The sequence below is a fragment of the Cygnus olor genome, chromosome 3 (genome assembly GCF_009769625.2).
Source record: "Cygnus olor isolate bCygOlo1 chromosome 3, bCygOlo1.pri.v2, whole genome shotgun sequence".
In the NCBI taxonomy this organism is placed as follows: Eukaryota; Metazoa; Chordata; class Aves; order Anseriformes; family Anatidae; genus Cygnus; species Cygnus olor.
The window spans coordinates 26,543,078-26,569,823 of NC_049171.1; the positions used below are offsets into that span (position 1 = coordinate 26,543,078).

Genomic DNA, 26,746 nt, shown 5'->3' on the forward strand with positions numbered 1-26,746 from the left:
AAATAACTATGCATTTTAATGTCATGCCAAGAAGACGCACAAAGCTCTACTCTTATACATAAAAACTAGTCAAACCACAAAAAACACCTCTGGCCCATTACACGAGATCCTTCCCTGAAGAGACTGAAGACATCATGTGAATAAATCTATCTACCAAAGAACATTTTGCTTTACTCCTGAGGAACAGAAGTTGCTTGTACTTGACCACAGGAGCTAAAGACATAAGGAGCTAGACTGGGGTTTCGTGGCCAGAGCCACATTTTCAGGTTGTGTGTGTCTGCCTACATGCGCAAACGTGTGAGCAAGAGCACCGCGAGTGGAGCAAGACTGATGGGAGCCTACAGTTTGCTGCCTCGGGTAAAACTGCTCTCTGGAAGGACAAGGAGTATGAAGAGGTGCAACACCTACTGTCATTTTGCTGCCATACATGCCAGTATTGCTCACAGATTAGGAGAGGGATCACTGACCCCACGCTCCTCCTCTCAGCATGCCTTTGGTACCTACCCTCACCCAGTAACACTCCCTATTCTGTTCTCCCTATTTCCACTCGTCAAACGCTCTGCTTTTTATTACCGCACTTGCTCTTCCCTTCTTTGAACAACCCCTTCACCTCTTCATCTTGTTTACCTCCTGTTTAATAGCATTGTGTTTTCACTCAGAAACAACGGCATGGCCTGAAACAGTTGTTTCAAACAAAGTACACTTCTAAGCTTACAAATATCTAATATAAATACAATCCTGGAGCACTCATATAAACACACTGCTATCGCTGCTTTCCTTTTCCCTCTTCATTTTTTTTGGTCTTTTTACCATACAAGCTCTTTGGTTACAGCGACAGTTTTCCTGCACAAGCCAGACAAGGATCTCACTCCTGAATTTTGCAACTGCTGTACATCTTTTCCATTGACCTTACAAAGTACAACACCAAGACAATGCATAGGAAACTGCACTGACTATGTTATTTTCCAATTTCCCAAGTGTTTTACTAACCATATACAAAGATAAGCCATTTGTTTCCCTTTTAGATTGCGATAGGTTGGCATACGAATTTAACAGTCACAATCTAATGGAATCTCTTAAAAATGTAACCATTTGTTCCAGATTTCTGTCTCTATGCACTCTAGAAGATCATTTCAACCGATAGGAACTTTCAGCTGAAACTCCCAGATTGAACCTTTAGTTTTCGGTTTGCCTCTCCAATATGGTTTAGTCTAAACAAGCAGAAGGCACCCTCTGTTGGGCCAAGCATGTCATTACCTTTTCTCCAAGGCTGTCTCTCCACCGACATGGTTTATCAAATCACGTTGTGGAGGCTGGTTTTATGATTAACTGCGTACTAATTTACAAGTCACACAAACATTTGAATCAATATTAGATTGGAAGGACTCCAAAGCGGCACATGATACTGAGTGCTACTATACAGCCAGTGGGAGATCTATGAGCTTTTTCAAGCACTGCTTACACCTGTGTAATTTATAAAATCTTCTCAGCGAGCACTGCAAATTCATTTCTTGTAGCCTAAAATCTGCAAAGATCTGCATTTCATTTCAGCACTACAGCACCATTACAGTTTACACCCATTATCGCCGCGATGTATTTTTCTGAGCTGGACAACAGTCGCCAACTGGCATATTAAAAAAGCTATGCACAGAAGCTACCAAGTGCATTTTGGATAAGGATGCTACAATAAACTCCTTCTGTAAAAGGAGTATCATTTAACCTGAATTCTTCTTATCAGTATATTTCTAGGTAAGGATGGGATTTGGTGAGGTAAAACTGGACAGTGGTAAGGTGTTAAACCTACAAACACTGCTGCCTATACCCATAAAAAAAAAAAAAAGCTATTCAGATAAGTGAAGTGAATACAGACTGTGGTATGTGAACACCAGAGCCTAAAACTCACACCACATAGAAGAGGAAGTTTGTGTGATACATGGACAGCAGAATAGAAACAATATGGAGTTCTCAAAAACAGGTAAGGCAGATGGATTGCACAAAGAAGTAAGATTGGGAAGAGAGGGAGACCTGGGTTAAAGGGACTGCAAAAATTGGGTTGCAAGGACACCAATGTCTAGCAATCAATAGCAGAGGAAAGCTCTGGAGCAAGAGAAGATATCCCATTTAAAATAGACAAAAGGCGTAAAGATAGAACTGGCTGATGTGAAAGACTTGTCCAAGGTCTCAAATGATTTTACCATTTTCACACTGATATTGAATAAAGAATTGCATCGTGGTAAAACATGATAGCAGTAAGAAAGAAACCTTCCTACCTTGAACGTATCCAGCTGCTGATTGATGGTTTCTGTTTCCATTCCAACAGGACCTTGTGATTCTTCGTGCTCTTCAGCTCTCCCAAGCAGACTGGAAAATTCTTTTAATTTACTGTAAAACTCCTCAACACGGCTAATTGTACCTTCCACTTGATCTTCCCTGGCTTTTGCTCTGTCTAGGAGCTTGTTGCACTGTTTATTTAATGCTTCCAAGTCCCGTTTTATACCAACAAGATCAGGAGAAGCTTCAGCTTCTGTGGCTAGCATCATTTTACAGTTTTTATTAGCATTTTCATTATTCATTATAAGATCTTCCAGTTTTTTCAGGAAACATTTTATATCCTCTCTCTGTGATTGCAGTACAACAAGATCTCTCCCCACTGGAGCCATGCTATCAAGTTCATCATCAAACTCTGCAAACTGAGAGAACATCTCTCTGATGCTGTTTTGGAAATGGCCAATTCCCTGAAGTTTTGTCTCCAAGAACGAGCACCTATCTTCAACCTGCTGGTTCACTGCATTGTATTCCTGCTCCAAAGATTCAGCTTGGAGCAAAAGGTCAGAAACACCAGCTGAATCAGAAGCTTCTACCACCAGGTCTTGGGCAAGCTTTTTTACTGAATCAACATGAGGCTTTAAAGTCTGTAAAGCTTTCTGCTGGGCCTGCATCATTGTCAGGTGTTTGTTACTGAATGACTGAGGTCCAAGCGAATCATGAGCTTCCAGATGCTCTTTGGCACTTTTAAGCTGTTTTTCTGTTTCCTTGGATGATTCCTGAAACTCTTTCAGCCTTTGTGCCATATTTTCCAAGCACTCTCTCTTCTTATGCAATTGTTCTGTGACCATATTCACTTTCTGATTCAGTGCCTTAGTTTCTTCTCTAACAATTTCTTTATCTGTTTCACTTGCACTGAGCAAACTTTCAGCAGTGTTATTTAATAGCTCCACCATCCCATGGTGTTTATCCAGGTCCTTCTGCCAGGCCCTCACCTGAACAACAGAATTCTCTATTTCTGCAGGGTTTATGCCAACTTTTAATTCAGACAGGTTGCTTTGGCATTTCTCTATCCACGGCTGCAAATTTTCTACATGCTGCTTGTATTTGAGGGCTTTCTCCAGACAGTCTGTTAATTTATCTTGCCTTTCTTTTACCTGCTTATCCATTTCATCCCAGTTACTTCTGAGTGTGGCAATTTGGGACTGTAATGCTGCTTTGTCAGCTCCTTGAGTCTTCTGTAAGATGCTTTCTCCTTCTGCAACAATTTTTTCATACGAACCGATTTTGTTGGTCAGAGTCTTCTTAAAATCTTTCTGTTCTTCAATTAGGGACTGCAAGGTATCAAGTTTGGCTGATATAGGACGAGCCTGGTTCAGCTCTTCTTTCTTTTTGTCTAGCCAGGCCTGGAAGTCCTTAGACATCTGCTGGAACTGATGAGAAGTGGCATACGCTGACTGAAGCTGCTGAACATGGTTATCTACAGAGAAGAGAAGATAGCACAGTAGCTTATTACCAGAATCTCCTAGTATTCAGTGAAAAAATAGTAATATTGATTTTATTATGAATGATCTTCAATGTGAGGAAAGCAGGTGCTTAGTATGTAGTGCTTAACTTGCCGACAACCAAGCTTCTTGCAAGGTATAGTCTTGTATCTGCAGCACAGCAGAGCAGCGAAGGCATTTGGACATGAACCAAACCAGCTGAGCTCAGCCAGTTCGTGTCTACACGAATCCCATTCAGGCAGATTTGGGGGGTAAAAAGCACACAGTCATGTTTAATGGTATTATGAAGTATAAGCAGAGAATATCAAGTAATCTAGCCCAGCAGGGTCTAACTCGGCCTGCAGGCGATACATGTTTTTAGGGAGATCGTTTGAAGTTCCTTGTGACCAGAGGAAATGAACAAGCTAAAACTGAGGCCGTTAGGAAGAAAAATGTATGATAGTGCTTGCACTGCATTACTTGCTGAGCTCTGTTGTTCACAGGATAGGAAAGGCGGCACACTACCAGCTCAGTCTTCTCACAGGCAGTTGTATATCACTTTTATACCACAGTTGTATATTGCCACTACTTTTTGCCAAGCCGATCACTGACGCATGCCTAAAAGTCACAATTTTAACTCCCCCTCTACATCTACACAGTTAAGTAGTTCAATGAATGGCACCCTCTGTTTTGGTATCCAAATTCAGTAAGGATGCACCTGAAGGCAGATATGAGAAGATTAGCACTTTTATCGTGTTTCAAATTCTCTTCCAGACTACTCACTAGAGATATAAGTATTGTTTTTGCCTTTTCAAGGTACGGCGACTCTCTACTAAATTCTAATGTGCAATTGGTTAGGGTTTGGACTGAATAAAGAGCTGGCATTAGGCTCAGCTTACTCAACATATCACCACTGACTATAAAGACAAACATGAAAATGATGCTTAATTTTATGCCTTTATTGCTATTTCTTTTTAAATAAATACTAACCTGATTTTTGCTCAATATCCTTAAACGATTTTAGGATGCCATCTAACTGTCTCGTAAGTTCTGCTTTCAAATACTCTTCTCCAACCAGTGTTGACAGCTCTTCACAAAGAGCTTGAGCTGCATTTATATTCTTCATTTCCCGTTCTATTTCCTCCTTCATTTCTTTAGCAATTTCCAGTTGTTGTTTCACAGCATCAGGTTGTGTGCTCACAGCCAGGCTGCTGCTCAGTTTGCTATCCAAGGCACTTAGCTTGTCAGACAGACTTCTGAGTAGGCTTTGGTACTCTGTGCTTTTCACAATGGCTTGGTCAATTCGGTCACATCTGTTACTCAGCTGGCCAGTTAGGTTGTCCCATTTTTGTGCCACAGCTGCCAGTTGCTCTTTCACAGTCTCATGAGAGGGAGGATGTTCACCAGGTCTCTTCAGGATCCCTTCACCAGCCATAGTTAACTGCTCGTACTGTGGCTTTCTGGTGTCGAATTCCTTGAGCAGAATCTGGGAAGAAAGAAAATTGTAAGAAGCATTTACCTCATGAAAAAGGAAGCAAAATGCTTCTGACAAAAACTATGTAGAATTTGGTGTAGCTAAACTCCCTTACTGAGTAATCCATCTCTGGGTTTAAAAAGCCAGTGAAATAATTGCATCTTCTGCACATAAATTGAGTGTTGTCTCTGAGCATTTACATCAAAGAACAACAACAAAAAAAGATCATCTAATGGAAATTCAAACAGTAGACACAAGTAAACAATGAATTTTGTTAATATTACAGCAATTAAGTAACTGTACCAAGTAAAATAATCACTATTTAGTTTCAAGCAGTGTCTTCTTTCCTAGACAGTTTTCACACTTGTCTTAAGATAGAACTTCAAAGAAGGTGTATAGTGACATAATATTGCAATGTATTATTACAGCACAGAGAATATTTGGATGATTCACAAAATGACAGAATGTATACTGTAAGACCTTTAAAGTTTATATCACTGGTTCCCAGTACTTTATTTTTTGACAATAAGTCAAACGTGCCTGTAGAAAAAGGGACAAATATCATGGTTTTACTTTACAGAGCGTTCCAAACCCTTTCTTTTTAAGTCAATGAGGTTTAACTTCTAAGGACTGCTAAGTGATACATGATAGTCTTATGCCAGCTGTCTACATTTCTGAAACATTTACAAACTGATTTTAAGTCATTTTCACATAGTGTTAGAAAACAGTTCATGTTTTAAACACTTTATTTTAATCAATATGGATACACCAGCTTTAATACTACTTTTTCAAAATAAGAATGTTATTTCTTGTCACAGTTCAAATTAACTGGCAGCAATAGAAACGTTTGCAATTAAAATCTATAGTTTCTTCAACTTTGTCTGATTCAACTTTCGTTTCTTTTGTCTGTGGTTTGCTGTATTTCTGTAGGCAAACACTTCACTTTTTCTTTATATTTTTCATCTATCCTTCATTCTCTTGGCTCCATACGTACTCAATACTACATTTCACTTGCTTCCTTATTTTTATTAGCTATTGGCACTGTCAAGTGAACAAAATCTCAAAAAACTACAGCATAGACTGCATATGAGAACTGACCGCAAAATGTTACATATACACACTCAAATTAATAAAACTTCAAAGGACTGCCTTCATTAGACTACAGAGAAATCGCAGGACAGTTAAAACAAAAAATACATCTGAGGATCAGTATCTCCTCAAGGGTAAGTCCTGAACATTTTTTTCTTTAGCTGTTCTGATCTCTCTTCATTCTCACGGTAATTTTTTCTTCTAATTGCTGTAGTCAACTATAACTTAAGCTGATATTTGCTGATAAACAGATAACATAGCTTCTATTAACTGGGCTGTACTCTAAATGCAAAATACTACTTTCCAATAGCAAAAAACAACAACAACAAACAATGCACAAACCAACCAACCAACCAACCAACCAGAACAAAATCTTAAATCATTAATGCATGTTGGCAGTCCTTACTCACCTGAACCTGTTGCTTTTGAGTATTCAGCATATTTGGATCGATTGACAGGGGTCCCAACACACTGACCATTAGCTCCTTTTCTACAAGCCAGTGCTTTAGCTGAGCTTCTGCTGTCTGGAACTGGGTCAGGTAATTTGAAGACTCTTCCAGTTTTTGTTGTCTCTCAGATGTAACTTGATTGAGCTCTTTCCACTTGGAATCTAACAATGATAATGTTAACATATTGCATGCATGCTCTAGCAGATGGGCTGTCAGACAGCAGACTATATACGAAATGTAAACAGAGCACTCTAAGAAGGCTTCTTGCTGATTAACTCCAGATGCCTTGTTGCAGTGACTCGGCAAATACATCTTTTAACAGTCAGATCCATATACACTTGGATAAGGGTCTGCAGTTTAGCACTGCCACATGCAGCATTTTTAGAACAATGAATACACAACATGCAATAAAATTAGATTAGAATATTACTAGGTGAAATACCACCACATTTAGGCTTTGATTCCAAATGACATAAAAGCTGAAGGGCTGTACTCACTTATAAATTAGGTGCCTGACTTAGGTCGACTAGCCTTCCTTTTTAGTAAGTAGACACAAATAGATACCTTTCCAAGGGTGAATCTAAGCCATAATTTAGGTTTCTGCTCTGAAATGCCTCCTGAAGGACCACACCTCTTTCAAATGTCTGTATTAGGAGCCTGTGGAGATTAACTGCTTTATTTAGACTTCAGAACCAGGTACTTATGACAGGCAATGAGGATACTTCTTTACACAGGTATTTCAAAAGCGCTGTGTGAACTTAGGTTCACCTAGGCCAAACTATGATATCTTCCACTTGTAGCAAGTGGCTTTCAAGGCAGCCATTGAGTCTCATGGTCTTTTAAGTTCCCTCTTCCCTCTGTGATACTGTCAGTGCTTGGTGACTCAGCTCTGGCGTTTTGCTAATGCTCCCTGTCCTTGAATTTAATGTCTGTTTTTACATTTTCTTGTGCCACTCCACCATCTTTGATTCCTGTTCATTCTGAATTAATTCTCTTTCAGCACTACTCACATTTTCTTTGAGAAGAAACATGCTACCTAAACTGCTACCTGCTACCTAACCTTTTGGAAGTACACTTTTAAAAAAGACAGATTTACCTTTACAATTACTGTTGGTGCAGCTATTATTATTATTGGTGTATGCCTATTAGTATGAAACACTGACTGACCTATGATTTATTTAAAATATGACAAACCTAAGAAGAGTTTTTAAAAGCTCACAACAATTACACACCGTATTATCTCAAAATCTATTGTACAAACATGGCGATTTCCAATTTTTTTACGGCAAAATTTATGAAGTCAGCTTTAGAAAATGGCAGAAAGCCATCAAAACCACAAAATAACAAAAGCCCCTAGGGACAGGCATTACCAACAACTCGAAGTGTTCTTTACATGAAAATAGTATTAACTTAATTTGTTTGTAGCACTTTTTGTAAGAACAACAACATATGTATCTGGAGCAATAGCTGACCTCTCAAGTCTTAGCCACACACTGTCTGAAAAAGGTAAAGTCCTCTAAAACATGCAGCCAAGCTATAGCCTCTCTTAATTGCACTGATATAAATTCAATGTCCACCAACTTCAGTGGAATTATGCCAGATCCACCCTCTTGTAAAGGGAATTATTACCACAGAATTTAAGGGGTAGGAGGGAGCAAGTGTGATTGCTAATACATTTTAAAAAAATGTAATAAAACAACTTCTAAATCAGTCTGAGTTATAATACAGCTTTACTGAAATACCTATTTTATCCAATGTTTGTCTCCATTTGGGTGCCTCGGCAGAGTCGGGGTTCTTCTCCAACAGCTCTGTCACTTTGTCCTTTAGTTCCTGCACTTTATTCGCACTTTGCTTTAATTCAGTTTCAAATAGCTGTAAAATCAAATGGTAAAAAAATAAATGTAACACTAAAGATAAACTGCAAAGTATTTTTGAAGTCCATAATTCTGAGATACCAAGCATGAAAGTAAACCATAAATATCTAGCACTTATATACTGCTTTTCTGCTATGAGCCTCAAAACCCTTTCTAATGGCATGTATTGGCTGGTCATATTTTTTTGGAAGAAGTGACCTCATCTACGTAAACGACATTAATATTAACAACTACTGTTTAATTTGAACAAACAAAAGGATTAGAATAATTCAGATAAATAGGATCCACTAAATCTCATCATACTTGCATATACCTGGAATCTGTTCTTGTACATAAGGCCAACTGACTAGTGCACAGTAAGGTTCAAAGCAGAAATTACCCAACTAAGCAACAATATATAAGAGCTCTGTGTGGACTCATTTACCCCGTTGAAAGTTCTGCTGTCACAGACTGACTGCTTCTCGTAGATAATCTAGAACAGCCATTTAGAGAGCACCATAGCTTAAGTGCAGACTTAAACTCAGGGGATTAAGATGCCCAAGCAGCTCCTTGAGAACACTTCACACAGCTCTTACAGATGGAAGTGGACAGTCTTATGCCCAGGAAAGGTCTCTTATATCAACATTCTGAAGTCACAGAATTTGCACTGAGGAGTTTCATTGTAACTATTCTCCAAAAAAACAACACTACACTAAAATAAGCACTGAACATATCTGTGCTTGGCTTAGAACTTTTAGTAAAAGGTCCAATTGCATCAAAAGGATGGCTCTTGCTTGAGTAATCACTCAGTTTTCCAACTGGCTAGGAACACTCTTCTGTTATTACACTGAGAGTAAGATGGTCTTGTTAGCTTTGAACAGTCTTTGTTACAAATGAAGGAACAAGGGTTTTCCACATATAGTCTGAGTTCTGTGACCGAATATTAACCGAGTCTGAGGAAAGTCAAACTTAAGGAAAGTCAGAGGGTGTTTAATTTTTAAGGGTGAACCCCAAAATGTGTAGAGTAAAAAAAAAAGTACTTCAGCAGGATCAAATTCTGCCCTTGTTTATCCCCAGTCACAGACAAGGAAAGAGTTTTCTCTTCAATAGCTTAGCTCCCCATTACATTTCACTTTACATATAAACCTTTATATGTGTAAATGTTGTCCTTCATTGAGAGTAACATATCTCCTCAATGCTTAAGCAGGACAGAAGCTTACTCCTGATTCAGTGATTTTCTCATATCAATTAAAAAGAAGGGAGGAGACGTTTGTGCAGCTATATGACTTAACAAGCATGACATGGCTGCTGAAGAGAAAACACTGCCTTGGAACAGACGTAAGCCTCTGCAGCTGCAGAGCTGGGGAGGTCTGTGGAGCGTCAGTGAACCAGCAGCTGCAGAAACAGCTTTTGGATAGATACAGCTGTACAGATCTTATGAGCAATCCAGTAAATAGGTTTAAACAACTAAAGATATCAAAAAAGTAGACTGCACAATCAATATACTCTTACCTATTTAAATTGGCCATCAGAATTATTATTTTTTGACATGAAAAATTCATTCTCTCTGACCCAGTGCTCCTTTTACTGCACTGACACAGTTTGCCAGATTTGCTCTAAGCCTGACTGGCATGTTTACTGGATCATTTAAATACTCTCTGCAACATTAAGCTATGCTGAGACATCCATTGTTCAGATAGAATTCCCTCAATAGTTGCAACAGATTTTTTTTTTTTCTGAAGACATGATGTACCTTATGTTGCTCAACTTGAGCTTTAACAGCTTCACTATCAGTTGGAGCAGCTTCCCAATCTGATGCAGTTTTGTCCATTTTTTGTAACCACTGCATCACTGAGGCTGATTCTTCCTGAATATTTTGCATTTTTGAAAGCATACTTTCTAGTTCTGAAATCTTTTCCTTCAATAAAACTCCCAAATCTTCATAACTATGATTTACATCAGACATGGCTTGTTGAACAGCTGTCAGTTCTGTAAAAGGAAAGATGAACAAAGACTACATTAGAGATTACATATACTTAAAACAATACTTAGACTTCAAGAAATTCTAAACAGTACTTCAAGTTACCATGGCTAATAGTTCCCCAAACCAGAAGCTGCTAAACACGTTAAGAATTATTTCTTGTTATTATTATTTCTATTATTTTATATTATTTTATATTATTATTATTAATTATTATTAATTATTTCTTAACAGTTACTAGTTTGACTGCCTAACCTTACTGCAGCAGTATCTTGCTCATAGTCAAGTACCATTATAAAGGTGTGTTATCAGCGAGGGAGCTGAGGAGGCAGTCAGTGTACAGGCTGTAATTTAGAAGAATGAACACTGCAGACTTGACACATAGTACATGGCTATCCCTAAGCATATATGAGTGCCTACATAAGGTCCTTTTTTTCTGAAAAGGAACTGGTCACATACAGCGATACAAACGTATGTAAAACGTGTGTCTTTGCATTACGTATCCATACATGTCTGTTCATGTTGTGTATGTTGGTTGGTGTTAAAGTTTCAAATCACATAAACATTAATAATTTTCTCAAAATCCGTATATCATATTAGAATAGCCCTCTCTATATATGTTTATAGAAGTACATATTGTTCAGAAAGCAAAGATTTGATCTGTTTTCAAAGGACATATTGAAGGCAGATATTTTTACAGTTGATTTTAATATCATCATAATAGTCAGTATAGTTTCCTGATGCAACAGTGACATGAAATCTGTCTAGAAAAGATTGTTGCAATCAGGTCTGTATACAGCACTTAAAAATATCAACATATTTAACAGTAGTTCACAAGCACATTTCTTTATCACATCCTGAATTTTTTACTTGGTGATTACTCACCTTTATTTTTCAGAAAATCCTGAGTTCCTGGAGCTCCTCCTTCACCATTTAACACTGTGCCACCTACAGCCCAAGAAAGACTAAGTCACATGCTTAGCTGGGCCTTTTCCCACCAAAGCACCAGCATTACACTTCCTCTTTGAAACAACACGATGAATAGTTCTCATTAATAACATTAAAGAAAAATGTGCATGCTAACCATGTAAAAACAAACATTTTATTTAGATGGTTTTATATATTTGGAGGTTGTTTTATGTTTTAACCTGTTCCAGCCAGCTACTACCGTAAGTGGGATCACATATGCATAGCATATGCAGAATGTGGGGGGGTGAACACACGCACATATAGTATGCACGATGCATGAGCAGTCTTACAGTTTACAATATTACGCTAAAAAAATGAATATAGTGGACAAAGGTCTACGGCTTAGCTGTGAGGCCTCCTCATACCCATACGCCTAATGTCACTTCTTCCTCCCAAAAAGGAATCTGTTCCCTGCTGCCCACTGAGAACATTTTTACCCAACCATGTCTGGGCATTGGCCAGGAGAGTGGCAAACGCTGAAACCATGAGGAAAGCACTGAACACCGAGCAGCAAAGAAACCCAAAGCGGTCATTGCAGACAACACAACCAAAGACACAGCTTGCTTAAGACTGTACCTCTGCACAAAAAATACCCTCTTGATATCAACAGGACATATCCCTTCCTATCTCATCATTAGCAAGACTTGACAATATGTTCCATGCTGTTTCAGGGATTGCAATGTGGAATCCTTACTGTCACTCGGAGGCAACCAAGAAGCCCTACTAATTAAACAGCATTTCAAAGCCTCTGGACTCAGGGCTACACGAACTTTGTGAAACACCATCAGAGCACAGAGCTGGGACACAGAGTCATGGCACAGAGAAGGGCCAGGAGAACCACCTCCCGCTCTCCTGCACATTCGTATTCCCAGGTGAGCAGTTAACAGGGAAAGATTAACGGTTGCCTTGGAGAAGGCCGTGCATCCAGCCCACGGTACCAGCTGGACGGTTAGGGCCACCTTAGTGGCAGCTGGAAGATGGCAAGAGAAAATAAACAGATAAGAGAAGTCACAGCCCCCAACCAGAGCCTTGTAAATCTTCATGCTCTTATTAGCCAGACTCTCTTTTTTTTTTTTTTTTTAAACTGTGATTAAGTGATACACAGTACAGCTCTTGTCTAGGAGGGTGAATACTCTAGTCTGGAGGATTGTGACTGCTCTTATACGCTATTTATTTAATTATTTTTTTACCTGGATACATAGAAGTAGAGAAAGGAGCAGAGGCAGGTGCACAAATATCCTATACAAAGTTCCAGAATGTTCTTTGAAGATTTTTATTTAAAATTCAAACAAATGAAACCAGAAGTAGCTACTACCGAGAGATGTGAAAAAGAAAGTGATCTACTCTTGCCAGACAGGTATCCTCTAGAAGTCCCCATCCTTCCACTGTCCTTTGCAAATGACCACTGAAGGCCAGCACTTGAACTAACAAGGTCTGGAAATAAATTAAAGAACTGACTGAAAATGTGCTTATGGCCATCGAAACACCCCAGGTACCACATGCTTTAAGTTATTGCTTCAATGATACTTAGCAGAATTACTAGATTCTGTAAAACAAATGAATGTTTAAACACGAGAGTACAAAAAGTCATGGAAATATATTTGTTTTTCTTTAAAATCAGATTATTGGTAAAGATAAGTCAGTCAAAGCTTCAGGCTGGAAGCACATTTTGGCCTAGGAAATTCATACTGGGATACAAAGTTGATTCCCTTTCATGTCACTTTAACTAAAATACTGACTAGCATTAATTATGCTGTCATCACTGGGATGAGCTAGTTAGTCTAGGCTCACTTTTTAGGTAAGTGATGTCCTCATCATCTTTCTAACAAAACCTTTGTGATTCTGCAATTATGTGCTTGTTTGAAGTCACACAGAATAGCCATGAAAAAGGTGTCTCTGTGAGCAAAGATGTGCAGGTGCACCAGTGTTTGCAAAAATAGGGTTTATATTTGTCCTACTTGCAGACTTGGCACGTATACGAAGCACTGAACACCAATCAGATTAAGTCAATTTCTCATTATCAGAAGTTTCCTGGGATGAGGTGAAAAAGACTGTGATACTGTTCATTTTATTCATTCTCTGGGAATTATGGACAGAAGTACCAGGTTTTAGGACTTGTCAAAGTCATTTACAAAGTGCTTTTACACTATTTTGGCAATGTAAAGCAGTAAGAATTTGTACTGAATTATTAATGTAGTTAGACATAGCTGACATGAGAATCACAACAAACGATGGTCAGAGTAGACACGGCTAACTGACTTCTCATGCGCCATAATATTCAGAAACCTAATCACAGGATGCAATACATTATTTATTTATTTATTTAAGGATTTAAAAACTCCTTAGATGTTAGATTTACCTGATTATATGAATGCATACCTGATTTTGCAACTGCTCTCAGTTTTGCAGGAGAAGTCACAGCAGTAATCAGATTACACAACAACGTTCCTCTGCTGTTCATTTTCTGCACTTCAGTTGCTTTTAACGTCCATTCATCTTTTAAATTCTGGTTAAGAAAAAGAGACAGTTGTTCATTGCAAAACTGAGTTCAGACTTAAAATATTTAGTGTTGAGAACGGAACAACCTTGTTACTTGGGAATCCCTGGTAGTACTGTATTGGGTTTACGTGGCAGTTTTGGTAGGCTGGGAGCTGCAGGGGTGTTTTCTGGCAGAACAAACCAGAGGCTGCTCCATGTCAGACACAGCCAGTTCCAGCCAGCTCCAAAATGGCCTCGACTGAGCCCATCAGCGATGCTGATGGCACCTCAGTTATAACATATTTAAGAAAGGGCAAAAACCGTCGTGCAGATATCCAGAGCACAGCCCATGCCACAACAGGTGGATGTGCCCTGAAGGAAGCTGCAGACAAGGGAGAGCCCACGCAAGAGCTGGCTCCTGGCAGGAGCTGGGGCCTGTGGAGAGGAGACCACACAGGAGCAGGTTTTCTGGCAGGAACTGCAGCCCATGGGAAGGACCCCAATCTGGAGCCAGGGAAGAGCGTGAGGAGGAAGAAGTGGCAGAGACAAAGTGTTATGAACAACCCCTACTTCCCATACCCCTGTGCCACTTGGGGCAGGGGAGTGAGAATAGTCATAAGTGAAAGACTGAAGTTGAGCCTGGGAAGAAAGGAGGGATGGAGGGACAGTGTTTTGATTTAGTTTTTGTTTCTCAGTATCCTACACTGCTTTTAATTAGCAATCTTTTAATCTTTCCCAAGTTGAGCCTGTTTTGCCCATAACGCCAATTGGTGAGCGATCTCCCTGCCCTTCTCTCAACCCAAGACGTGTATTTTCTCCCCCTGTCCTGCTGAGGGGAGGGAGTGAGAGAGTGGCTGGGTGGGTGCTTGGCAGCCAGCTAAGGTTAACCCACCACATATATCCAAACATGCCAAGGAAATGGGAATGTAAATGCAGACTGCAAGCTCCTTAGTCCCCATCACTGTGTCTGCCTATGCCTTATGTTTGTTCTTTGCCCTATTTCCTTTAGCTGTGTTTAGCTGCTTGTATCACAGTATCTTACCAAGGTATCTTCCAAAGGCTTCTTTAACTCCTCTGTATTCAGAGAGGGTTGTGCTGCTGGAATACGTTCTGTCGTCTCTTTTATCCATTTCTTTAAAGATTCCACAAGTAGCTCAAAAGTATCCATTTCTTTCTGACAAGATGATACGTCCTCTTCTCTAGAATATTAAAAACAAAATAAGTTCAGCACTGGATGTCAATAATTCTTCTGATAATTAAACCAATAGATGTTATCAATCCAATAATGCCATTCCTGAATTCACAGACAGCCTCAACGCTGGCTTCAAAGACTGCAGACACAGATCTGTGAGTTTTCTGTATGAAGAGAAAACATCCGTCTTTGTGGCATTTTGATAGAAGATGCATAGATGATTACAAAGTAGGTAGAAAACTAAGCTGTCTTGTGCTTATCCATCTAACTGGAGATGATAAAGTTACAGTGGTACCAAGGAGAGGCAAACTCTTGTCAGAGCACTTGTAACTTGTTTATCTTCTAACTGAACATGAATTGAACCTAAAGTGATATGTTGGTAGGGCTGGTGAACTAAGTATACTCAGTCCTGTGCAATAAAAGCAAAGACAGTATTTCAAATACCATCAGATCAACCCTAACTCAAGGAATTGCATGACTAGAACAAGTAGCAAAATAAATACAAAGAATGCTTAAGTGATGAAAGCAAAACAGGCTAGATAGACTAGCTACAGATGTATTTCCAAACAGTTGGTTTTTTTTTAAATGAAAAAGCCTCTCTACTCTGAAGTTAAAGTGTACTCTCTTGAGATAGCACACAAGTGGATAGCAGTCAACATAACATTCACACAGTATTATCAGCCTAGGAGGTTGAAACACTTCAATAATTGTTTGACTTACTTTTCTTTTACGGTCTGCTCTACCTCTCTGAATTTTTTTGACAAAGCATTTACTTTTTCTGCTACCAATGCTTTATCCCCAGGAAGAGCGTGGAATGAAAGTTCTTCGAGAAGCTGCTGCAAAACTTCCAGATCTTTCTTATGTTGTGCCAATTCTACACAAGCCTCCTGCAAGACAGAATTAAAACAGAATTATATTCTTCATATTAGACTCGGCAATTGGCTGTTCAAAATTAAATGTGATTTTTGACAACCAACTGAAACTGTGAAATAAGCATGTCTTATTTATAGTTCAATCACTTAGGTACACACATTGTATACAAATGGACTGGTACAGTACCTGCATATACTGAGATACTTCACTAACATCCTTTCTCGGAGCCTCAGTCTCACTGAGAGCCTGGTTTTTCTCATCTAGGAACGACTGAAGTTTTTCTGTCAGACCTTCAAATAACTCCACTTTAGTCTTCAACTCCTCCATTTTCATAAGCTTTTCTTTATGCTTCTTACTTGCTGTAGAAAACCGTCCTGCAAGTTCACTCATTTTAGCTTGCAGTGAGGATGCAGTGGATGGATCTGCTGTTTCCATGAACTTCTTCACTTTCTCATTCATAGTGTTTATACTGCTTTGGCGACCTGCAATGTCTTGTTCTAGCATCTGAAACAAGCAAAAGCCACTCTGTATTGCTTATAATTAAAATTCAAGAAGTGGAACTGGTCCACCATATGAAGTAATACAATAAATCAGTACAGCAGGACCATCAGTGTAGATCTATTCCAGCTACAGAAATCCTTATGCAGTTTCAGTTCATGTAACAGTCTTCTTTATTAAGTATTCTGAGCCCATTAAAGTAAGATTTTAATTCTTTCAGAAACTTTAACTTCAAACAAATATTTCTTTCAGAGTGTGATACTTACAATGCTTTTACTAATGATGTCCTGAATAGCAACAGAATTCAAAGGCACTTGATCTTTTTCTTCAAGGCTCTTTTCAACACCTTCCATCCAATCCAGCATTTCATCCAAACCATCCTGCACACTTAGGGATCGTGTCAGAGTTATTTGGAGCTTCTCATTCCTTTCATTCACAGACTTTGATAAATTGTCATATCTCTCCACAATATCATCTGATAAAGAGAAAATACATTTCAAAGTTTCCTTTAGCCAAACTAAACTTTTAACTCATTTTATTGTTTGTCACCAGGTTAAGTGTGAGTCAAAAATTGCCTGTATCAGAAGTAAGCAAAAACATCAGCTGTATTCAGTAAAAACACACAACACAACAAAAGAATGGAATCAGACACAGCCAAGAAGCCCATATGACAAGTGAAATGAGGGAGCAGCTTACAACTGTGCTCCCAAATTTTTAGAAGTTGGTTCCCATGCAGCTCTAGCTTCTGGCAGCTGTTGACTGTTCCCAAGAAATAAAATAGTAGGGTATTAAGAGAGCTACTCTACAGCTGTGTCTCTTAGAGCTGAATGGCTTTTCTAGACAGTTCATCAACACTTTGGGGATAACCCTCTGAAAGCTACAAGTTCCACATACCTCCTATGGAGTTTCATCACCAACTCCAAAGATGCAAGTTTTTTATGTTGTTGCTGAAAGTTACTTATGGGATTCCAGTAAGAGATAGAAATGTGATATACACACACAGTATTCAAGCCTCACACTGTGATGAATGCCATGCTGTACTAGTTCTCACAACTGACAGGAAAGAGTATTCAGTGTGGGTGGCAAGGTTTGGTAGCAGCAAGGTTTTGGGGGACTGGCCCAAGCATGATACAGCCAGTTCCAGCCAACTCCACAATGGACCTGCCACAGGACACAGCTGAGCCCATCAGCCACGCTGGTGGCACCTCTGGGAAAATGTATTTAAGAAAGAGCAAAACGCTGCCCAGGAGTGAGAAGTGAAGGAAACAAACAAAAAAAAAAAAAAAGAAAGAAAAAAGAAAACAAGTGGGAGAACAACCCTGCAGACACCAAGGCCGTAGAAGGAGAAGGAGGAGGTAGTCCAGGCACCCAAGCAGATTCCCCAGCATCCCAAGGGCCATGGTGGAGTGGGTATCTACACTGTAGCCCATCGAGGACCCCAAACGAGTGCAGGTGGACATTTCCTGAAAGAACTGAGGCCCATGGAGAGACCACACTGGAGCAGGTTTACCCTGAAGGACTATAGCCTGTGGAGAGGTCCCAGGTTGGAGCAGGGGAAAAGTGTGAGAACAGAGCAGCAGAGATGGAACTGTACGGACTGACCTCCCATTCCCTATCCCCCCCGCACGGCCTTGTGTCAGGGTGGAGGAATTGGAAATGTAGGGGTGAAACCGAGTCTGGGAACAAGGTGGGTGGTGGGAAGGTGTTTTAATTTTTTCACTTTGTCTCTCACTATCCAAATCTATTGCCTGTTTGGTGATAAATTTAATCCACTTTTTCCCAAGTTGAGTGTATTTTGCCTGTGACAGTAATTGGTAAGTGATCTCCTTGTCTTTATCTCAACCCACGAGCTTTTCCATAATAATCTTCCCCATCGTGTTGAGGAAGGAGAGTAACAGAGAGGCTGTGGGGGGCATCATGCAGCCGGCCAAGGACAACCTGCCACGGAAAGTTACTTGAAATCAGAAGAAAATAAGTTTGGCTAAGCAAACTTCAAATAATTGGTTGGAAACAGATAGCTGGAGTCACATTCCTTGAACCAGAACATATCCTTTCCCAGTGGTAAACTTATGATCCTCAGCAAATCCCTAACTCTGACATGCTCATCTGTAACATGGGAATTAAACATAATCCCTCCCTCTGAAAAAAACAAGTTAAAAATAAAATGACAGGTTTTAAGTGAAAAGCACATGATCAAACCTAGGAGACAGCACAACAAAGGATTTACCATGTCGTAACAGCTTATATCTCAACAAAACACAGACGTGAGCAGTGACACAGAGATGTGGAAACTCTGTATTTTGTCTCTTCTGGTACCTGCATGCCACAAGTGATAAAAATGGGTATTAAGAAAAGCAAGCATTTTACCCAGTGTTTTCTGAATCTCATCTTTGTCTGGTGTCAACTCTCCTCTTGTATCCAAAAGCACTTCAGCAGCTTTTTTAAGTTTTTCTACAGCAATTTGGTGGTTAGACACTTGTCCTTGAAGAACCTGCAAAATTCCACAATTGTCAATTATACTGTTCAGTATAGCCAAAACATGTAAGGCTTGAAATATGCCACACAACCTAAACTTAGTGCTGGGAATAAACTAACTTAATTTGTGACCTCCCCACAAACATTCACCACTGGTTTTGACTAGTCTTGGCCTTCTGACCCTTGTTTTAATTTATTCACCATCTTTTTATCTTCTGTCCTACAATACGCCTCTGACTCAACTGGTTTCTTGCATGTAACTTCGAAATGTGTCTTTTGGTTAATTGTTTTTTAAAGACCATTTGTACTGACTCAAGTGTTATTCAAAAGAAAAATAAACTTATTTTTCAATTCAGCATCAGAGAACAGAGGGAAAAACATACAGTCAGCAGCAGTTACACACTAACCATCAGTTGTACTAACAAAGGATCAGGCTGATATTGTAGCACTAACATGAATACCTTGAAAAAATGGCATCATCTTTATAGCTTTTAAAACCTCCTGGAGCCAGCAACACTGAATTTTTCCTAGGTTTCTCCCTCTAACCAAGGAACACAGGTTTAGAGACTACCCCAGCTATAACTTGTTCCAGAGTCAACAGAGAGAGACCGAATCAACTTCTGAAAGTGGCTTTCTCTCTCCAGTGTATAAAACCACTTTAGGGTGAACAGTCTCTAAACTACTTCAGGTCTCTGTGCTAGTGTGTATGACGTATCTTTGTCTTGATTCGCTTGAACTTTGCAGAAGTCCAAAATGAAGGGACCTCTCATTTTTTTCTGATACACACTAACGCTATGAACATACAATTCAATCGCATCTGCTATGCTGGGACAAAGAAGTCACATCAGTGCATTCAGCACTGGTAGCCAGAGCACAACATTATGCCAGAACATAGTGTATCTTGCTACCCTCTTGACAAAATAAAATTCAGACAAACCTGAAGAGAACTTTTCCTTACTCTAGTGAAATATACTGTACTTGTACAAAAGAAAAAGAAAGAAAAGAGGAAAAAAAAAAAGACATACCAAAAACGTTGCAATGCTGGCAGAAAGCAAGCAAACTTATGCCAGAGGCACTGAAGATTATTCTGAAGAACAGTTAATCCCCATAAAAAGATTAGACTCCACCATACTGCCAAGGCCTGTGTCTAGCTGGATTATCAGCTGCATGTGTTGGCTAGAAGGGACAGCTTTAACTTGCAACACCTGACTTCTTCAGAAATTCTCTTTGTTTTGCATTCATTAATTGTCTTTCTTTCTTCAGCCTCCTGTTTTTCCTCTTCCTTTGAATCTTTTGAATCCTTGCATCTTTGTAGTCTCTCCCTTCTTCCCTGCTCATAGTCAGAGTGCTCTTTTGTGTGGCAAGTAATCCATGTAGGCATTTCATAAAAGACCCCTAATACTCACTCCTTTTGTATTACTTGCATGAAAATTGGCATTATACAGGACATAATTCGTTTTGGCATAAGAAACAAAAGTTTAAATGGAGCTTCAAATTGTAATTGGTGTTATTTCTACCTTTCTTGTGCTTGGAAGTACAAATGCACCTCAATTGTTCCAATGTCTTGGAGTCCAAAATTTACACTTCTATTTATGAAAGAACTGCTAATTTTCTTAAATCTTACATAATTACTGTATTTTTTTATTCCTGTGATGTGTCATATACCAAAGTGTTGAACAATTCCAGTGGCAGATTTGAAAGATACCATGTAGTAAATGTATGACTTTCAGACTGTTTTAAGGGATATAGTTAAAGTATCCACTTTCCAAGAGACACTGATTACTGTTTGTCAATAGCAAACATACCAGACCTGCATAGAAACTCCACATAGCACAGATCAAACAGCAATGAGATGTCTGAACAATAACCTTGCTTACTGAGAAATAAAGAATTTGCATTTTTATTATAGTATAGATAATAGAATGTGTTTATGAAAATCCAAGAGACAGTTCTAAAATAACAGACTGTATGAAACTTTAAACAAGCCACTTTATACTTGGGTTCATAAAGCCTCCCATAAGCCTACCCTTTATGAGCCTAACTAGTGGTTTACCTTCGCAAGCTCCATCACTATCCTGTCTTGCCTATACAAGGATAGACATAAAGTTGTGAGTTACTTCCTCAGTGGAAAAACAAAAAAACAACACACACCTGTTTTTCTGTGAAGTGCAAATTATTTTATATCTGCTTTTAGTGGGGCATGTAGTGTTGGTTACAACTGGAGAAAGTAAACCGACTAGAAAAACTGTGTACTGCTGATCCAGTACGATCCCTTATTGGAGATAATGCAGTAAACAAACGTGAATAGAAAAAAGTAAGAAAAAATAGAAAAACAACATACGGTCTTCTCCATCAGGGACCAGGTCACAAGCCCTACTGTGACAACAAACTGGAATCACTAAATCCTTTGTTAGTTCAAAAACTTTCCAGATTTCACCTACTATTCGCTAAGTGATATGAAACACATCTAGTTTTCATCGCTGCTAATGGCATCTTGGTCCCCCATTTTATTTTCACCCTAGTTCTTTTCAGATAACACACTAGACAGCTGAATTTGAGAACTATAAAAGTTGCATGCAGACTTGCAAGGCAAGAATTTGGCCTGCAGCCACTTGGATTATATTAGATTATCCAGTTTTTCTGACAGAAAGCAGTTCTTTTTAGGACAGAAGAACTTCTGCTTTTTAAAGCTTTTTACCTTCGTTTCTTCCAGTTGTCTTTGGAGATTTTTGGGATCCACTGCAATTGGCTCAGATAGTTGTTTGTTAACAGCTATTTCAGAGGCCTGAAGACCCGACAAAAGTCCAGATGAGGCATCTTCATAATGCTGGTATTTATCTGCCAGGTCCTTAAGGTTATTTCCAAGGATGCTACACTAAAAGTAGAAAACAAAAAAGGAAATACTCAGGCATTGTACTGTGTGTTGTGTTTCATAACAATCTCACTGTCTTACTTTCATTTCCTGAAATACTGCATGATTTTTTTCCTGTCGTCATTCCACTGACTAATTGATTTTTGAACTCAGGTAAGACAGTTGGGTAAGCTAGACAGTTATTCCTAGTTTGTGCTTCTCAAGGACAATTTATGATCAGTTCAACAATACAGTCAGTAAACCAGAATTTAACCCATTGTACCAGAACAGGAAAAACTTTAGGAAGACTTTTTGATCCGCCAACCTAAATATTCTTTATCAGCACTCTGACAGCAAAAATCTAGCCAGTAGAAGCTAGAAATTTTCCAAAAAACAGAAGGTACGTGCATATTCGTTAAAATACAGAGAACAGATAATTGTTTTCATAAGTATCTGCCTAACAAATCCAAAGTGATATTGCTCCATACGGCACATACGCTTTGTTTTGGTAACTTAAGGATGTCATCTAACCAAGTTCCTATTAGATCTATATGTTAGTATGCTCCCAAAATGAACACAGTGAATCATCACATGAAGAGGCCAGTGGAACTCTGTTTCAGTCTTTTCAGAGATGGTTTCACATAAAGAATCTGACTGTGCCGAGTCCTAATATTTATAAACAATTATGTTAATAATATTTATAAAGTGTCTTTAAATATTTATATTTTGAACCTGAGATACACTACATTTTAGTATTTACATTTGGTACTTCAGCTCCACCTGGTGGGCAAATATAGAATGCACTCAGTTATACAGCCAATTAACTAAGAACTGATTAGATTCTTTCAATACACAGCCTATAAACCCATGTATGTGCACACAAATGCACAAATATATACGTTACTATTAAATACATAATATATATGCAGTGTAAGTATATAATACATTAAATATTTTATTACAGACAACAAGCCTTTACAAAAGGCAAAAAAGTTCCTGCAAGCCTATCTACAACTTGGAAGATCTCGCTTTTTAAAAGTCTCCCCTTCAAGTTCTTGATTTAGTAAGACAAGTCTACTTTGTGTTGGTTTTGCTCTTCATAGTTAGGGTCAAATATTTAAGGTACCTCTATTATGTCTGCTAAATGTATATACGTAAAGGGTAGAATTTGGCAAATTGACCAAAGTGAGATCACAAATAAAGCTGCTCTAATAAAATTTTTATGGGGATAAAACTAAGTTCTTTGAAAATTTTGCAATTAAATCTTTACATTCACACTCAAACTAAACACAAAGTAGAAAATTTAAACCATTCAGACTTTAGGTATTCTGGCACTCAACTAATGCAGACATTCTAGAAAAGCCTCTCGTTCTGTTATCTAACCTGAAGAAACAAAGAATTTACAACTTCCCACGGTAATTTGTTTAACCAATTAGCCCCTCTTTATACAAACTGCCTAAATCATAGCAGTCTTTCGTATTTGGTATAAATAAACTTACCTTAGTATAGAGAGATTTAAAACGATCTGAAGCACTATCCAGTTTATTTTGCACTTCAGCATAAGTAGCCGAAGTATCAATACCATCTTTGTCAACCTTGACACCATCTCTTTTGCTACATGACCTTGCTGCGTCCAAAACTCTTTGTCCAGAAATTGTAATATACCGTAAATCACCTTTGTGAGATATAACGTCTTCTGAAAAACTCTTTTGCCTTTTCAATTTGACCGTAATACCACTGAAGTCAGAAGCACCAGCCTCCAAATTGTCGAGTTCTTGTTCTGCCTGCTGCAGCCAGGTTTCAAATTCACTATAATCTGTATCAAACTTCTCAAGTTCTTCCCTCAGAGAATGAGTCATCTTCATTTTCCGTTCAGATTCAGCTAAAGCAGTCTCATACTGAGCCTTCAGCTCTTTCATGTTCCTTTGCATCTTCTCCTTTTCTTCGGGGGAAAGGTAGTGGCCTTGCTTCTCAAGTAGTGCCTGAGCAGATTGAGTTGCTATTATGACAGCCTGCTGCTGTGAAATAATTTTCTCATGTTGAGCCTGCAAGAAAAAATAAAATAATTATGACCAGCACCTTCTCAGGTGATTCCATTAGACAAGTACTGTCTTGAAATCTCTGCTGAATTCTGCTTAGAAATGACAAGTAAAAAAAAGTCCATCAAAATGATTAAAAGCTTTTAAAATTTTCCTGTTATTTATTAAAAACATTTTCTGACTAATTTAAGTGAAAGCTTGACTCCTGGTCAGCATATTTCTTTGCAGTTTCAAAATTTTAAGAAATATCTGATGGTAATTTTAACCAGATATACAGTCCATGACCAAATAGAGTATTCAAATACCACTGGATATATAATTACACAAACACTTCCTCCTATACCTCTAGAAGACAACTCTGTGTAGTTAAACTATACATTATCAATCCCTTTAGCTTTGTTTTTCTTCCTAATAGAATTTATTTGCTTATTACTTAATACTTAGGATGGTGTGCTTAATGTAATTATTTTTTTTCTGGTTCTCTGTCTCAAAATTTAATAAATTAAGTATCTGAAGGTAGGCAACTTTCTAAATCAGAAATGTTCTCCTTTCTGTAACATATACTCTAGCTAGCATTTCAAACCAACAAGCCAAAAGGAGTGAAAGCATCAAACTTTAACAAGAATTCAGTTATCTCCTTCTGATATTCTGAGTGAACAAACATTCTTGTAATCTGATTAACAAACATATCCGAAGTTTTTTATTTTGTTTTTCAATTTCAAGAGCCGTGATTCTTATCTAATATATCCCTAAAACAGGGCCTTTTGACATTAAAGATCTAGCCATATTTTGTGCATGTAAATTGTTTCAATATCATCAGAAAATAGTAAATCATAGAAACTAGAACCGTATGCTAACTAAAATCCATATTTTAGATTATGTCTTTCAAAAAAAAAAATCTCCATTCTTGAAGGTCCTCAATTCCCACGTAAAATGGCTATGTAAAATAGACTAGTATGCTTTTCTTCTGTATCTATACTGGACAATTATCCTGCAGGCATTAGATACAGACGAGAATTGTGAAAGAAGTGAAAGTAAATTTGTTATGAAAACAAAATCAAGTTATTTCATTTCCTTCATTTTTTTTAATAAGAAAGGAAGACCAAAATAGTAACAGCTATCGGCATTACCAGTTTCAGCTACACTCCCATCAAACTACATATGGAAGTTTTTGGTTGCTCAACTGTAAGTAAACAAAGGCCATAAAATTGAGCTCTATTATTCTAAATGCCTCCAATTAACTTACCTGGAAAATCTGTTTTTAAAATGCTGCACTGTGGTTTTATGTAACTCATTCCTATGAAGCCCTGAAATAGTGCTTTCCAATGTGTTAAAGGGATAAGAAGTGAAGAGTACAATTTCAGCAAACTATTATCTGTAGCTATTTGTAATCAGTATTCACAGGGAATTGCAGGGGATTAAATTTGGCTACTACAAAGATTTTTAAAAAAATCTCATAAAGAATATGAATTTATGGTGCTGCTTCTTGCATTTTATTACCTGTAATACTGATCAAAATGTGACTGCACTGCATTAATTTCTCACTATAAAACTTAAAAATAATAGACTCGCCATCAGATTCTCAGAATTTGCCTTTGAAAATATGCTCTTTTCTTATTTTGCAGTAAATAACCACGGTAACATTGAAGAACTGACAAATTTGCAATACATTCTAACTACTGAAATTGCTATCACTGTGCATCACTAACTTCCTAGTGACCTTTCCAAAATCTATTACAGAAAGGATGTAATTGAATTCACTCAAGTTGTATGAAGACTGACAAGTTTAGCACATAAATGTAAATAAATGCGGTAATAGTACCTTGACTTTCTGATACTGCTGGTTCAGATTATCTTCTGTGCTTTTTACTAGTCCATCCACTTGACTTTCAATGTCTTGCTGAATATCCAACAGATTACCATTGACATCATCCTCCTCTCCTTCCAAAGCCTTCATATCTCCCTCTTCAAAGTGCGTTCCATTCTGTTCTATCGCCTGCTTAAATTTCCTACCGTGCTCTGCTTCTTTATCCACATTTGACAACCAATCCAAGAGATTTTCTATTGTATTTTTACTTTCTTCCAGCTGTTCTATGGCTGCAACCTACAACGAAATTATACACTTTTAGTTCGGAGATCTTTAGGCACTACGTAGTATCATATGCAAACAGACCATTTAAAATACATTAACATTAAAAATTGGCATATATATTGCTGTTTATTTTATAAAAAAACAGAAAGCAGTTTATTAGTCACCCAAATTAAATACTTAATCTGTCCTCAGTATATCAATAACAAATTGCAAGACTAATCCCTTAAAACACATAAAAAGTTTGAATGAAAGTATGAAATGGTTGCCTAAGAACCTTTTCTGTTTCCTGCTTAATTGCTGTTGTCATAGCCTTATCCAGTTCTTTTTTGGACTCTTCTGCCTTCTGGCTAAGGAGCAAACACTTTGTCTTAGCTTCATTCAGTTTCTGTTCAAGAATAGCCTTGTCTTCTTGTGACAACTTCTCTCCATTTTCTTTCAAGAAGGTTTCAGTATTTTTCACAATCTCTGCCAATTTCTGGGCACTTGCTCTCATGTCTTTTTGTATCTCCTTTTGAGAAAAAAAGATTGCAAATAGAAGTAAGCAAATTATTCACCAGATCTTTCTGATTAACCTTCTTATAACTTCTGCTCTGGGAGCAAACACCTTTTTTTTTTTTTTTTGTCTTTGTTCAGCAGCTCAATTATTTTTTCCCATGTACACAGTAAAAAATGTGCAGAAGATGA

General features: G+C 38.2%; 1 protein-coding gene across 1 annotated transcript in view; it reads right to left on the reverse strand.

The window, feature by feature from the left end:
- Positions 1–26,746, reverse strand: part of LOC121067794 (dystonin-like) — a 301,338-nt gene that overhangs the window by 74,721 nt on the left and 199,871 nt on the right. Inside the window, 16 exon segments of the mRNA XM_040552644.1 lie at positions 2,271–3,745; positions 4,740–5,235; positions 6,723–6,922; positions 8,504–8,633; positions 10,368–10,603; positions 11,481–11,543; positions 13,944–14,070; positions 15,085–15,241; positions 15,955–16,121; positions 16,294–16,611; positions 16,872–17,080; positions 18,973–19,096; positions 21,779–21,955; positions 23,431–23,976; positions 25,793–26,074; positions 26,337–26,570. Of these exon segments, the coding sequence (XP_040408578.1) occupies positions 2,271–3,745; positions 4,740–5,235; positions 6,723–6,922; positions 8,504–8,633; positions 10,368–10,603; positions 11,481–11,543; positions 13,944–14,070; positions 15,085–15,241; positions 15,955–16,121; positions 16,294–16,611; positions 16,872–17,080; positions 18,973–19,096; positions 21,779–21,955; positions 23,431–23,976; positions 25,793–26,074; positions 26,337–26,570 (4,941 nt within the window).